This window comes from Leptonychotes weddellii, chromosome 6 (assembly GCF_054177405.1).
Source record: "Leptonychotes weddellii isolate Sample4059 chromosome 6, ASM5417740v2, whole genome shotgun sequence".
Taxonomy (NCBI): domain Eukaryota; kingdom Metazoa; phylum Chordata; class Mammalia; order Carnivora; family Phocidae; genus Leptonychotes; species Leptonychotes weddellii.
The window spans coordinates 78,031,872-78,047,871 of NC_138374.1; the positions used below are offsets into that span (position 1 = coordinate 78,031,872).

The 16,000-nt window shown below is 39.3% G+C and overlaps 1 protein-coding gene across 1 annotated transcript in view; it reads left to right on the top strand.

The window, feature by feature from the left end:
- The window catches only part of DNAH14 (dynein axonemal heavy chain 14), a 305,056-nt gene that overhangs the window by 50,093 nt on the left and 238,963 nt on the right, over window positions 1-16,000 (top strand). The window contains exons 12-13 of the mRNA XM_081823173.1: window positions 10,592-10,842; window positions 14,004-14,062. Coding sequence (XP_081679299.1) covers window positions 10,592-10,842; window positions 14,004-14,062 — 310 coding nt within the window. The remainder of the gene's footprint in view (window positions 1-10,591; window positions 10,843-14,003; window positions 14,063-16,000) is intronic.

A 16,000-nucleotide genomic window follows, 5' to 3' on the forward strand; every position in this document is an offset into this window, starting at 1 on the left:
GGTCTGGGAATGCTCAAAAATTTTTCCTCTTTGCTTTATGCTATTTTGGCTTATGGAAGGTTTCATAGCAACTCTACTTTTGGATAGTGGGGGAAACCTGTAAGAGAGAGAGAGAGAGAGAGTGTGTGTGTGTGTAAATGCATGTATATGTATATTTACATATACACCTTCAAGATACCTCAAATTTAATCTGAGCTGACATATATAGGGAAATACAGTTTGTTACAAATTTCAGTATTTCTAAGATGAAAACTTATTGTTCAAGAGAAACATACCTAGATGAGACAAAACTTCCCTAAGGATTTTATAAAAAGGATTCAATAATACAATGAGCATTCTTACCTGAGATGCTGTGACTCATTTCACAGGGTTATTTTCTATAGCTTCCCTATATAGGGAATGACAACATGTGGAAGCATGGTTCACAAATGCAGTTTGTAAGGGACTGATGCAGTGTCTCTTCTTATGGGCTTGCTGCCTCTCTCTGCTGGTTTGGTGGAATCCAGGTGGATATTTGAGGCTCTCTGGCGGAGTAGGTGGACTGGGTCTCCCTCAAACCATTTTCAGATGTTATTTCTCTGAATTAAACTTTTTTTTTTTAAGATTTTATTTATTTATTTGACAGAGAGAGACACAGCGAGAGAGGGAACACAAGCAGGGGGAGTGGGAGAGGGAGAAGCAGGCCTCCCACAGGGCAGGGAGCCCAATGCGGGGCTCGATCCCAGGACCCTGGGATCACGACCCAAGCTGAAGGCAGACGCTTAACGACTGAGCCACCCAGGCGCCCCTCTGAATTAAACTTTTAATAAATACAGGGTAGCAGTGACTTCAAGGCTTTGCTTCTTGACAAGAAGATGAAGTGCAGCTGTTTCACATCAGTGAAAGAAGGATCTCTTTCCTCATTGTATTCTGAAGTCACCCTAACCTCCCTAAGCCCCAGCATATGGGACACAGTTTGGGCTCTGGGACAGTTTGGCCAAGGATCGTATAAATCGATATGTCTTAGGCCACTGAGATAGTAGTTACACATTCTAGTGTCTCCCATTCAGCATAACCAGGATCTGGTCATAAATATTTGTTAAGAGATTTCTATTTAAATAAATTTCAGATAAGAACCCATTAGACCCACATGCCAACCAACCCTGTTTTTGAAATCCACCAAAATTATTCACTCCACGGAAGTAAGCAGATTTAATAAAAATGTCAAGATCATAAAACTGAGAATGGGTGCAAACAAAAAGAGGATATGGGGAATGGAAGTATCAATAAAGTATTGCATTGCTTTTTCCTTCTTTAGGTGTTATCTCTCCAACAGAGACTTGTGCCCTATTTTGACATGGCTCTTTATTTTTTTAAATTCAAATTCAATTACCCAACATATAGTAGTTCATCATTAGTTTTTGGTGTAGTGTTCAGTGATTCATTAGTTGCGTATAACACCCAGTGCTCATCACATCATGTGCTCTTCTTGATGCCCATCACCCAGCTCCCTTTCCACAACCCTCAGTTTGTCTCCCAGAGTCAAGAGTCTCTCATGGTTTGGCTCCCTCTCTGTTGACATGGCTCTTTAGCCAACGCATGGCTGAGTTGCTGGGTCCCATCCCGTGCAGCTACCCAAGGCAGGCAGCATTCCCCATTTCCAGACTAAGTGTAATTAGAAAGCACTTGACATTACCTCTACTATTTTGTTAGGGCATTTCATATTGAAATGCTAAGGACCATGATTATCAAGCTTTTGTGGGCAAGAGAATCACCTAGGAGGCTTGCTAAAACAAGGGGTCTCAGTTTCAGCCGTTATAGCTGGGGAGTTCACATTTCTAACAAGTCCCTAGGTGAAGCTTGATGCTGCTGGTCCTGGAACCACTGCTCTAGAATTCCTCCAGGAGAATTTTTTTTTTTTTAAGATTTTACAGAGAGAGACACAGCAAGAGAGGGAACACAAGCAGGGGGAGTGGGAGAGGGAGAAGCAGGCTTCCCACTGAGCAGGGAGCCTGATGTGGGGCTCGAACCCAGGACCCTGGGACCATGACCTGAGCCAAAGGCAGACGCTTAACGACTGAGCCACCCAGGCGCCCCCTTCCAGGAGAATATTGACCGTTTATTTAAATGTTCAGACTCAAACTTGAAATGTGAATTGAATACACTCTAAGATTGTATTTATTTCTCACTGTAAATTTCCCTGAGCTCGGTAGAAGCATTGATTTCAAGAGAGCTTCAGAGCTATCTGTTGGAAATAAAGTCACAATTTCAGAGGTAGATTTTAACAAATAATGAATCATGCTTTAAGTTTCAATGGCTGTACCCTTTAAGAATTTGAATTATTAAGCATTTGTCCTATCAATTTGACTTGCCAGGAAGTTTCACCACTCAGAATTTTTTGAAATGATGGACACTTCCATCATGTCACAGAATTACTACTACTTTTTTTGCAGTGAGAATATTTAAAGCAAAGGAAACCATCAACAAAATGAAAAGGCAACCTATTGAATGGGAGAAAATATTTGGAAATGATGTATCTGAAAAGGGGTTAATATCCAAAATATATAAAGAACTTGTACAACTCAACACCAAAGCCCCCAAATAATCCATTAAAAAATGGACAGGGGACCTGAATAGGCATTTTTCCCAAAGAAGACATAGAGATGGCCCATAGACCTATGAATGCTCAAATCACTCATCCTCAGTGAAATGCAAATCAAAGCCACAATGAGGTATCACCTCACACCTGTCAGAATGGCTAATATCAAAAAGACAAGAAATAACAGTGTTGGCAAGGATATGGAGAAAAAGGGAACCTCTGTTGGTGGGAATATAAATTGTGGTGCAATCACTATGGAAAACAGTAGGGAGGTAAATTAAGAATAAAAATACCATATGATTCAGTAATTCCACTACTGGGTTATTTACCCAAAGAAAATAAAAACACTAATTTGAAAAGATATATGCACACCTGTGTTTACTGCAGCATTATTTATAACTGTGAATATATGGAAGCAACCTAAATGTTGGATGATAGATGAATGAATAAAGGGGTGGTACATATATGCAATGAAATATTACTCAGCCATAGAAAAGAATGGCATCTTACCATTTGCAACAACATGGATTAGACCCAGAGGGTATTATGCTAAGTGAAATAAGAGACAAATACTGTATGGTTTCATTTATATGTTCAGTCTGAAAAAAGATGAACAAACACAACAGATTCATAAATAGAACAATCTAGTGGTTGCCAGAGGGAAGGGGCTTTGGGAATAGGCAAAATAGGTGAAGGGGGTTAAAAGGTACAAAACTTGGAGATGAAAAGTATAGCATAGGGAATATATGTTGTAATAATGTTGTATGGTGACAGATGGTAAGAACATTTATTGTGGTGAGTATAGTATATTGTATAGAATTGTCAAATCCTACGTGGTATACGAGAGACTAATATAACATTGTACGTCAGCTGTACCTTGATTTTTAAAAATTGCAGCTTTCAGTGTGTGGATCTTTGACCTTCTTGGTTACCGATATTCCTAAGTATTTTACTGTTTTGAGGCTATTAAGAATGGAATTGTTTTCTTTATTTCTTTTTCAGATTTTTTGTTGTTACAGAAATGCAACTGATTTCTGTATCTTGATTATTAGTTTTAGGATATTTTTGACGAATTCTTTAGAATTTTCTGTGTATAAGATTATATCATCTGAAAAGAAAGACAATTTTACTTCTTTTTTTCTGATTCGGATAACTTTTGTTTCTTTTTCTTGCCTGATTACTCTTGCTGGACTTCGAGTACTATGTTTAATAGGAGTGGAGAGAGTAGGCACCCTTGTCTTGTTTCTGATCTTAGAGGAAAAGCTTCCAACTTTTCACCATTGAGTATGATGATGTTAGCTGTGAACTTGTCATATATGGTCCTTATTATGTTGAGGTATGTTCCTTCTCTACCCAATTTGTTGAACATTTTTATCATCAGAGAATGTTGTATATTTTGTCACATGCTTTTTCTGCATCTGTTGAGGTGATCACGTGATTTTTATCCTTCAGTTAATGGGATATATCTTATTTTCTGATTTGTGTATATTGAACTATCCTTGCATCCCAGAGATATATCCTGCCTGATTATATTTTATAATCCTTTTAATGTGCTGTTGAATTTGCTTTGCTAGTATTTTGTGGAGAACTTTTGCATCTATATTCACCAGGGATATTGGTCTGTAGTTTTCTTGTGGTGTTCTTATCTAGCTTTGGTATCAGACTAATGCTGTAAAATGAGTTTGGGGGGTGTGCCCTCTTCAGGGTTTTTGGAAGAGTTTAAACAAGATTGGCATTAATTCTTCATTAATGTTTGGTAGAATTCACCAAGGAAACTGAATAGTCATGGATTCTTCTTCGTTGGGAAGTTTTTGATTACTGATTTAGTGTCCTTGATTGTTATTTGTGCTTCCTGATTCAGACTTGGTAGGTTCTATGTTTCTAGTAAATTATCTATTTCTTCTAGGTTAACCAATTTGTTGGTATATAACTGTTCATAGTCATCTCTTTTGATCAGAGAATTCAATCCATTTTTATTTAGAATAATTATTGATAGGTAAGGACTTACTAATGCCTTCTTATTGTTCTCTGGTTGTTTTGTAGTTCCCTGTTCCTTTCTTCTTCTCTTGATGCTTTCCATTGTGAATTGATGATTTTCCATAGTGCTGTGCTTCAATTCTCTTTATATTTTGTGAATCTCTTACAGTTTTTAGCTGTGTGGTTACTATGAGGCTAGCTATCACAATCTATTTTACACTGATAATTTTGATCACAACAAAACTCTACCATTTTATTCTCCCCCCTTTTATGTTTTTAATGACATAATTTACCTCTCTCTATATTGTATTTCCATTAACATTAATGTTAGTGGAGCTGTAGTTCTTTTTAATACTCTCATTCTTTAACCTTTATATAGAGGTCAGTGGTTAATAGTCCACCATATTACATTTTTAGAGTATTCCAAGTCTGACTATATTTTTTCCTTTATCACTGTGTTGTATATTTTCATGTTACTACCTAGCACCTTTTCATTTCAGCTTGAACACTACTTTCCGTCATTTCTTGTAGGGCAAGTCTAGTGGTAAGAAATTCCTTCAGCTCTTGTTTGTCTGGGAAAGCCTTTATTGCTCCTTCATTTCTGAAGGGCAGTTTTGCCACATAAGGTATGCTTCATTGGCAATATTTTCCCCAGCTCTTTGAGTATATCTTCCTACTCTCTCCAGGGCCATAAAGTTTCTACTTAGAAATCTGCTGATGGCCTTATGGCAATTCCCTTGTAAGTTATAAGCTTTTTTTCCCACCCACTCTCTTGCTGCTAAGAGTCTGTCCTTGTCTTTGATTTTTGACAGTTTTATTATGTGTCCTGGAGAGGATCTCTTTGATTTTTGTTTACTAGCTTGTGAGTTTCATGAACTTGGATACACAAGTCTCTCTTCAGATTTGGGAAGTTCTCATTTTCTTTACAAAATTTCTTTTCTGTCCTTCTCCCCCCCCCCCCTTTCCTTCTTGGACCTTCAATAATTTGAAAATTGGTTCTTTTCTTGGTATCCTATAGATTATTTGGCTTTCTTCACTCTTTTTCACTCATTTTTCTTTTATCTCTGGTTGGATAATATCAATTGATCTGTCTTGCAGTTCACTTATTTTTTTTTATGCTTTGTGAAGTCTGTTGTTGAAGCTCTCTGTTGAATTCTTCATTCAGTTACTATATTATTATCAGTTACTGTACTATATGTTTAGCTCCAAATACCTGCTTGTTTCTTTTTTACATTTTCTGTCTCTTTTTGAGCATCTCATTTTGTTTGTATTGTTTTCCTGATATCATTAAATTGTTTACCTGTGTTCTTTTCTTATAGATCTCTGAGCATCTTTTTTTTAAAGGTTTTGGTTAAATTCTAGTTAGTTAACATATAGTGTAATACTGGTTTCAGGAGTAGAATTTAGTGATTCATCACTTACCTATAACACCCAGTGCTCATCACAAGTGCCCTCCCTAACACCCACCACCCATCCCCCCACCCATTTCCCTCCATCAACCCTCAGTTTTTTCTCTATAGTTATGAGTCTCTTTATGGTTTGCCTCCCTCTCTTTTTTTTTTTTTTCCCTTCCCCTATGTTCATCTGTTATTTCTTAAATTCCACATAGGACTGAAATCATAGTATTTCTCTGACTGACTTATTTTGCTTAGCATAATACACTCTAGCTCCATCCACATCATTGCAAATGGCAAGATTTCATTCTTTTTGATGGCTGAGTAATAGTCCATTGTGTATATATACACCACATCTTCTTTATCCATTCATCTGTCAATGGACATCTGAGCTCTTTCCATAATTTGGCTGTTGTTGATAATGCTGCTATAAACATTGGGGTGCAGGTGCCCCTTCAAATCAGTACTTTTGTATCCTTTGAGTAAATACCTAGTAGTGAAATTACTGGGTCATAGGGTAGTTCTGTTTTAACTTTTTGAGGAACCTCCATACTGTTTTCCAGAGTGGCTGCACCAGTTTGCATTCCCACCCACAGTGTCAGAGGGTTCCCCTTTCTCTGCATCTTCGCCAACATCTCTTGTTTCTCGTATTTTTTATTTTAGCCATTCTGACAGGTATGAGGTGCTATCTCATTGTGATTTTGATTTGTATTTCCCTGATGATGAGTGATGTTGAGCATCTTTTCATGTGTCTGTTGGCCATCTGGATGTCTTCTTTGGAAAAATGTCTATGCGTGTCTTCTGCCCATTTCTTAACTGGATTTTTATTTTTTGGGTGTTGAGTTTAATAAGTTCTTTACAGATTTTGGATACTAACCCTTCATCAGATATGTCATTTGCAAATATCTTCTCCCATTCTGTAGGTTACCTTTTAGTTTTGTTGATTGTTTCCTTTGCTGTGCAGAAGCTTTTTATCTTGACAAAGTCCCACTAGTTCATTTTTGCTTTTGTTTCCCTTGCTTTTGGAGACGTGTCTAGCAAGAAGTTGCTGTGGTCGAGGCTGAGGAGGTTGCTGCCTGTGTTTTTCTCTAGGATTTTGATTCCTGTCCCACATTTAGGTCTTTGATCCGTTTTGAATTTACTTATGTGTATGGTGTAAGAAAGTGGTCCAATTTCATTGTTTTGCATTTCTTGTTTTCCCAACACCATTTGTTGAAGAGACTGTCTTTTCTTCTATTGGATGTTCTTTCCTGCTTTGTCAAAGATTAATTGACCATAGAGTTGAGGGTCCATTTCTGGATTCTCTATTCTGTTGCATTGATCTGTGTCTGTTTTTGTCTCTGAGCATCTTTAGAACAATTAATTTGAATTCTTTGTTGGGAATTCCTGGATATCCATTTCTTTGGGGTCAGTGACTGAGTTTTACTTTGGTAGAATCATGTTTCCCTGATTTTCATGATCCCAGTAGCCTTGCAAAGGTGTCTGTGCATTTGAAGAAGGAGTCACGTCTTCCAGACACTATGACTTGACTTTGATAAGGGAAGAATTTCGCCTGCAGGTGGGGCATGCTGGAGCATCTTGGGTCTTGGCGCTAGCGGTGGAGGGTGCCAAATGTGGGGCTGTGTAACTGCACCAGGTCCTGGGGCATTATGATGTCTCTTTGCTCAGGCCTCTGGGGACCAGAGCTTTGACAGCTGTGTGGTTCTTCACAAATATTCTGGAGGTCTGCAGTGGCTGTAAGGATTTTCAGTAGTGGCTCCAGGTCCAGGGGCTCGGGACCAAGGCAGACAGTGGTGGTGGCCGGAACTGGTGGGGTGTACACACTTGGCTGTTCGGGTCATCTGCAGGTTTCTTTATAGTGGCAGGGGCTGGTTGGAGACACACCCATTGGTGAAGGTCAGGGTAAGCAGCAAGGGCCAGGCCAACTGTGGGTGCACGGGTGTCAGCATGTTCTCCTGTGGCTGCTGGGTCACACCACAGGGGCATGGCATTCAAGGCCAGTGACAGGTGTCAGGCCAGCAGCATGCAAATGCACCTGAAGAAATAGCCCGAGCATGTGCATCGTGGGGCTCAGTGATGGGGCTCTAGGCCGGTGTCTTGTACTCATGCACCCACAGAAACCTGGGCTGGCTGACAGTGTGGGGTCGGGGAGGGGAGGGGATGGAGAGGGACTTAGGCAGCGGGCATCAGTGAATACAAATACCTGCCTGTCAAAAGCTAGTGAAATTGGCTGGGGGTCTGTGGCAGCTGTGCTCGCTACTGATTCCTTCTTCAGTGGCAAAAGTTGCCGTGTTTGTGTGTTGAGCAGGTCACTGTGAACGGGGATCACTCCCGCTGCATGGCTGCTATTAGCAGTCCATGTTTTTCTTCCTTGTTCAAGCCATCTCTGTCCATCTCAGCTTTGCTGGTCTGGGCAGGGTGAAATCAAAGTGGGACCTTTGTTCAGTGCCCCAAAGCCTGGGAAAGCTGGTTGCTCACTCTGCTCTTCCTTTCCTGATGAGAGAGGGGACTCTTTCTAGCTGGGAAGTTTCCTCTTGGCACTGAGCAGTTCCAGCTGGGGATGGGAGGAAGTGGGCAAATTGAAGCTGTCTTCCTTCTCTTTTTGCGTGGTTATTCTCAGGATTTTTGTTTCACAGTGTTGTTGAAGTTTCCTCAGTGGACTCCAGAGTTCTCCCAGAGCTGTTTTTGTTCAGGGACACCTGTCTTACTTGTAGATCTTTGCTGGGGGCAGAGGCAGGGCTTCCCTACAGTGCCATTTGGGTGAATTTTTAAAACTGAAATGTGTGACTCCTCAGTGGCCAGACCTTAGGCAGCACACTAGAATCAGCTGGTGGGGGGGATGGGGGGCTCTTAGTAAATATTGATCTCTGGGACCACCCTAGACTAATTAGTTTCTGAGTTTCTGAGGATGGAGCCTCTGCCAGCAGTGAAAAAGCTCCTCAGGTGAATCTAAAGTGCAGCTACTTTAAAAGGTGTTCTGGGCAATGTTGGGGACTGCCCAGACACAGCACAGGCGTAGAACTGATGAAATGAAAACCGAAACCCACCATCAGGATGTGAACCTAGAGTCAGACTTGAGATATGCCTGACCCAAAATATAGCCTGTGATGCTAGAGACTATCTACCTATCTGCCTATCGGTGTCAGAATCTCCATTAACCTCAGAATGTTCAATAAAAAGGCCAGCATTACCAGGCTTACTACTGTATACTTTTATATTGATACAGTTATTAAGCTATTTAAAATTCCTTTAGTACCAATGCTAAAAATCTTTATTTTGAATAGTTAATAGACTCTCCCTCACCATTTTACCAGTTAAAATGCATTTTGCAGATAAAGTTTTCAAATCATGTGGCCACTCCTGGAAAAACATGACCTTTTCAATAAAAACATAACCTATTAATAAAGTCAGTATTTCATTTGTCAGGCCCAGCATAGCTGTGCCCATAACTGGTATATGAGTTATCTTGTTTTTTTTTAGCCCAATTTCTGCAAGCATCTGTTGTATTAGTAAAGAACTACATCACCATGGTAAATCATTCCTCCAGAGAGTCAACCAGTACTGGAAAAAACTTGCCAAATTGATAATCAACTGACCTAATTCATTTTAAAAAGAAAGAAAAATACAAATGAAAAAAAAAAGAAACATGAAGAGAGGCAACATAAATGCAATTGTGTTTTTAAAAATTAGAATCGGGGCACCTGGGTGGCTCAGACGGTTAAGCGTCTGCCTTCAGCTCAGGTCATGATCCTGGGGTCCTGGGATCAAGTCCTGCGTCGGGCTCTCTGCTCAGCAGGGAGTCTGCTTCTCCCTCTGCCTCTGCCTGCCGCTTCCCCTGCTTGTACTCGTGCTCTCTCTCTAATAAAAAATTAAAAATCTTTAAAAAAATAAAAAAAAATTAGAATACAATTTGGAAAGGACTATCAAGCATTTAAGTATCAGTGGAGCAAAAAATAAAAAGAACAACCAATAGGTGAACAAATACTGGAAATATTTTTAGAATTTTAAAGGTCCATCAATAATTAAAAAAAATGTTTATGTGTCTAAAAAGAAACATTTGACCAACTTTGAGATTATTTTAGAGGACACAATTTAGAAGTTTTGGTGGTACTAGTAGTACTGATTTTATTCCCCAGTAACATACTAAGTCAATTGTCTTAAGAGCTACATTGTTTAAAGGATAAAACTCTGACATCAGATTTGATGAACTTAAATTTTTTCTTAATTCTGTATTATGTATCGTATAAGTGTTAAAAACAAACAAAGTAATTGCTATAGCCTAGCATAGGGGAGGCTGCACTGGACTGGATTTTAGGATACCTATTATTTACACTTGACTCTCCCCCCATTGGTAGCTCTACTCCCAATGGTATACTTGAGGAGGGTCCCTCTGTGTAGGAATGCTTAGATAACCATTAGTATGTACTTCCTGTTTGAGTTCCATAAACTCATCTGCTTATAAGTGAGACCCCAAACTTCATAGGCTTCTTTTTTGTCTGCTGTTTAAATACAGTGCATAAAGTTTTCCAGGCATAAAGTTTTCATGAAAATTGTCGTAATAATGTTTAGTTGCAGTGTTGTAATCATGCTACATTAACATAGGAAATTATCACTTGTTTCTCAATTGTTTATTGAACTGTAGGTGGCAGAAAAGAAAGAAATTAAAGAATATTTTGAGTCAAACGTCTCTGAAGATGACACAGTACATTTCAAGCTGCCTAAATATCGATGTTTATTAAAAACAGTTTTGAGGTTTCTGCTACTGGTTGACTACATATTTCAGGAACTCATCCGTCAACTAATGAATACTGCAATCACACTACTTTTGGAATTATTTAATAATTCTGCTAGAATGCCATTTTCAATGGAAAAAAGGAATGAAGATCTCATTAAGTAAATCACAATTTTTTGACTTATAAAAGGAATTTATGATCATAATGTAATATATTGTCACTTATGGAGGAAATATCCAATAATTTAAGCTAGAATTTGAAAATTCTCCTCATAGTAAATTATATGTACTCAGTTTTTGCAATTATCTGAGCTTCTTATCTGGTAATACTTTCATTAATAGTATGCATAAAATATAAGAAAATTTCCTTCCCCCCCTAAAAATATTCTGCATAGGCTAGGTTGCTATGTGAAGTATATGATACCCAGTGAAATTTGAAATTCAAATAATGAATAATATCTCAGGGTAAGTATGTCCCAGATATTACCTATACTAAGAATTATTGGAATTCAGTTTTAATTTGGTGTTCTGTATTAATTTGCTAAATCTGGCAATCCTATGTATAGGTACGCTGTATCTTCAAAGTTCAGAACTAGTTTTTTTTTAATTTAATTTAATTTTATTATGTTAAGTACATCATTAGTTTTTGATGTAGTGTTCCATGATTCATGGTTTTCGTATAACACCCAGTGCTCCATGCAATACATGTCCTCCTTAATAACCCATCTCCCCACCCCTCTCCCCTCTAAAACCCTCAGTTTGTTTCTCTGAGTCCAGAGTCTCTCATGGTTCATCTCCCCCTCCAATTCCCCCCGCTTCATTTTTCCCTTTCTTCTCCTAATGTCCTCCATACTATTCCTTATGTTCCACAAATAAGTGAAACCATATGATAATTGACTTTCTCTGCTTGACTTATTTCACTTAGCATAATCCCCTCCAGTCCCATCACATGTTTTTTATTTTTTTTTTAAAAGATTTTATTTATTTATTTGACAGAGAGAGAGATAACGAGAGCAGGAACAGAAGCAGAGGAGTGGGAGAGGGAGAAGCCCGCTTCCCGCTGAGCAGGGAGCCCGATGTGGGGCTCAATCCCAGGACCCTGGGATCATGACCTGAACCGAAGGCAGACGCTTAATGACTGAGCCACCCAGGCACCCCCAGTCCCATCCATGTTGATGTAAAAGTTGGGTATTTATCCTTTCTGATAGCTGGGTAATATTCAGAACTAGTTCTTAAAAAATCATTTGTAAGAATGATTCTGGAAGTAGCCAGCCACAAGGTTCAATTGGAATTTGAGGCAATTCCAAGTATCTATTGAAAACCAAATATTTTCACCTTCTAAAAAAAAAAATTATTGGGACACCTGGGTGGCTCAGTCGTTAAGTGTCTGCCTTCGGCTCAGGTCATGATCCCAGGGTCCTGGGGTCGAGCCCTGCTCTCACTGTGTCTGTCGCTGTCAAATAAATAAAATCTTAAAAAAAAATTATTTGAGAGAGAGAATGTGTGCACACTCACAGAGAGGGAGAAGCAGACTCCGACCCAGCAGAGAGCCTGATGTGGGGCTCCATCCCAGGACCCTGAGATCATGACCCAAACTGAAGTCAGACACTTAACCACCTGAGCCACCCAGGTGCCCCCTATTTTCACCTTCTATTTAAATACTACTGTTAATACTTTTTTCTTATTTACCACAACTGGATCTATTGCTGTAATTTGTAAACCATGGAATATGAATTGACATTGTAGAATACTTTATGTTCAAACTGTCAAAATGTAGGAATATCATTTTAAGTCAAATCAGAGTTTCAGTATCATAACTAGAGAGTGAAAAATAAATTCATAAAATTTTGAAGAATCTTAAAGATAATATACGGTTTCTCTAATTTGTTATTGAATCCAACAGAGCTTAAATCACTTTTCTAAGGCCTCATAAGTACTTTGAGTCAGTGCTAGGACTTTACCTATATAAGAGCACAACTATTTAGTAATAGCACATTATAATTTTATTTCTCCTAAAACTACAGGTGTGTGTTTCTGTGTTTAGAAGTTTTTAATTTTGAACATAATTTTTTAAAAGATATTATTATAGTTAATTCATCATATAATAGAAAATTTGGAAAACAGAAATTACCCTAATTCATCACTTAAATACAATGTCTTATTATTTTGGTATAATTTCTTCTAGACTTTTCCTATGTATTTTTCTGTTGTAATCCTAGTGTACTATTTCATAGTTCATTTAAAAAATATAACATGTCTCATATATATATATTAACGTTATAGGAGGAATACGTGTATAGTGGTTCAAGTACATGTGTTTTTGGAGTCATACTGTCTGGGTTTTAATCCCTGTTTCATCTCTGACGTGTTGTGTGACTTAGGTTAGCTAGTAATAGTAAACTAGGAGACATAAATTCTTTAGTCTTCAGTTTCCTCACCTGAGACTAGAGATAACAATAATAACTATGTCATAATGTTGTTTGAGAATAAACAGAGTAAATGCCTGCTAAGTAGGAGCTATCATTATTTAATCTGTTTCCATTGACCTTCTTAACAGTATTGGTTTGTATTTCCATAATGACTAATGATGTTGTACATCCTTTCATATGACTATTGGCTATTTGTATATCTTCTCTGAAGAAATGTCTTTTCATGTCCTTTGTCCATTTTTAAATTGTGTTGTCTTTTTATTGTTAAGTTCTCAAGAGTTTTTTTTTTTTTTAAAGATTTTATTTATTTATTTGACAGAGAGAGCGAGAGAGCACAAGCAGGGGGAGCAGGAGAAGGAGAGGGAGAAGCAGGCTCCCTGCTGAGCAGGGAGCCCGATGTGGGGCTCGATCCCAGGACCCTGGGATCATGACCTGAGCTGAAGGCAGACACTTAACCATCTGAGCCACCCAGGAGCCCCTAGTTCTCAAGAGTTTTTAAAATATGTTTTGGGTACAAGACCCCTATTATTACCAAATAATAGATTATTTGCAAACATTTTCTCCCATTCTCTGGGTCATCTTTTCACTTTCTTGATAGTATCCTTTGGAGCAAAAGTATTTAGTTTTGAAAAAGGCCAATTTATTTTTCCTCTGATTGTATTTTAAGTATTGCCTAATGCAAGGTCATGAAGATTGATACCTATGTTCTAAGATTTTCAGTTTTAGCTCCTACATTTAGATCTTTGATCCATTTTGTTTTAATTTTTGTATACAGTATGAGATAAGGGTGTGAATTCATTTTTTTTCCTATATGGATGTCCAGTTGTCCCAGCACTACTTGTTAATAAGACTGTTCTTTCTCCATTTAATTGTCTTGGCACTCTTTTTGACAGTGAGTTGACCATAGATGTATGGGTTTATTTTTGGACTCTAAATTTCATTCAGTTGATCTGTATGTCTATCCTTATGCTAGTCCCACACTGTCTTGATTACTGTAGCTTTGTAGTAAGTTTTGAAATTGGAAAGTGTGAATCTTCCAACATTGTTCCTTTTCAACACGGTTTTGGCTCTTCTGGCTCCCTTGGTTTACATATGAATTATAGAATAAGATTGCCAATTTCTGCAAAAAAAAAAAAAAAAAGCAGCTGGAACTTATATAGGGATTGCAATGAATCTGTGGATAAATATGGGGAGCATTTCCATTTTTATAGTATAAAGTTTTCCAATCCATGAATGTGAGATTGTCTTGCCATTTATACAGGTAGTCTAATTTCTTTCGGTGGTCTTTTGTTTTTCAGTGTTTATGTTATGCTTCTTTTATTTATTCTTTTTTTTAATTGTTTTTATTTATTTTTTTATTTTATTATGTTAATCACCATACATTTACATCATTACTTTTTGATGTAGTGTTCCATGATACATTGTTTGCGTATAACACCCAGTGCTCCATTCAATACGTGCCCTCTTTAATACCCATCACCAGGCTAACCTCACTCCCCTCTAGAACCCTCAGTTTGTTTCTCAGAGTCCATAGTCTCTCATGGTTCGTCTCCCCCTCCAATTTCGCCCCCTTCATTTTTCCCTTCCTACTATCTTCTTCTTCTTTTTTTTTTTTTAACATATAATGTATTATTTGTTTCAGAGGTACAGGTCTGTGATTCAACAGTTTTAACACAATTCACAGTGCTCACCATAGCACATACCCTCCCCAATGTCCATCACCCAGCCACCCCATGCCTCCCACTGCCCACCACTCCAGCAAACCTCAGTTTGTTTCCTGAGATTAAGAATTCCTCATATCAGGAGGGGGGGAAAGATGGCGGAGGAGTAGGGGACCCTATTTCAACTGGTCCCTGGAATTGAGCAGGATATCTACCAGACCACTCTGAGCACCCACAAAACCAGCCTGAGATGTAAGAAGATCTGGATCTCTACAAACAGAATATTGCAGGCGGTTGGTTTGGAGGTATGAAGCAGGGAGCCGTGATTCCACGGGCAGACATCGGAGGATAAATGGCAGTGGGAGGGTGCCTGGCCGTGGGGATCCTACACCGCTGGTGAGTGACAGCCTCGTGTGCTGCGGACGGGGTGCAGACTCGCAGACTGGTAGCAGCGGGGAAAGGACTTTAGGGCAGCACCTGGGGTGGAAACCCGGAGCGGCGGCGTCGCGCCTGCGAACTGCAGCCCCCAGGACGGAAACCCGGAGCGGCAGGGTCGCGCGCGTGTGAACTGGGAGCGGCTGGCGGTTTTAGAAGCACAAAGGGCAGAGACGTGCTCTGACCTGGAGGCAGGACTGGGAGCACTGTGGAGGGGCGCACAACCCAGGACTCTGCAGTTTATAGCAGCACGGACAGAAACGGAGACGGTGTGGCCTGGAGAGCTCACTGAAGAACAGACTGTGATCTCTCTGCTCTGAGGCAGAGGGTTGGAAACGGTCTCTTCTGCTCAGACTCGTGGAAGAGATGCCGCCAGGGAAAGCTGCCAGAGAACAAAAGCCCCCAAAACTGATTCCCACTGAGCCCATCCCCTGCCACAGGGGCGCAGGGCAACTCCGCCTAAACAGGGTTGCCTGAGTAACAGCGTGGCAGGCCCCTCCCACAGAAGACAGGCTGGGAAAACAAGAGGCCAGCAACCCTAAGGCCCCAAGAAAACAGGTGCATCTTGCTTGGGTTCTGGTCAATAATTTGGACTCTATACATTCCCTCAAACACCCATCAACAGGATGACTAGGAGGAGGAGTTCCCAAAACAGAAAAGACTCAGAGATTATGACTTATGCTGCAGATTTACAAATGGATGCAGATAATAACCAAGATGTCAGAGATGGAATTCAGGCTAGCAATTGTGAAGACAGTGGCTAGAATGGAGAAATCAATTAATGGCAACATTGA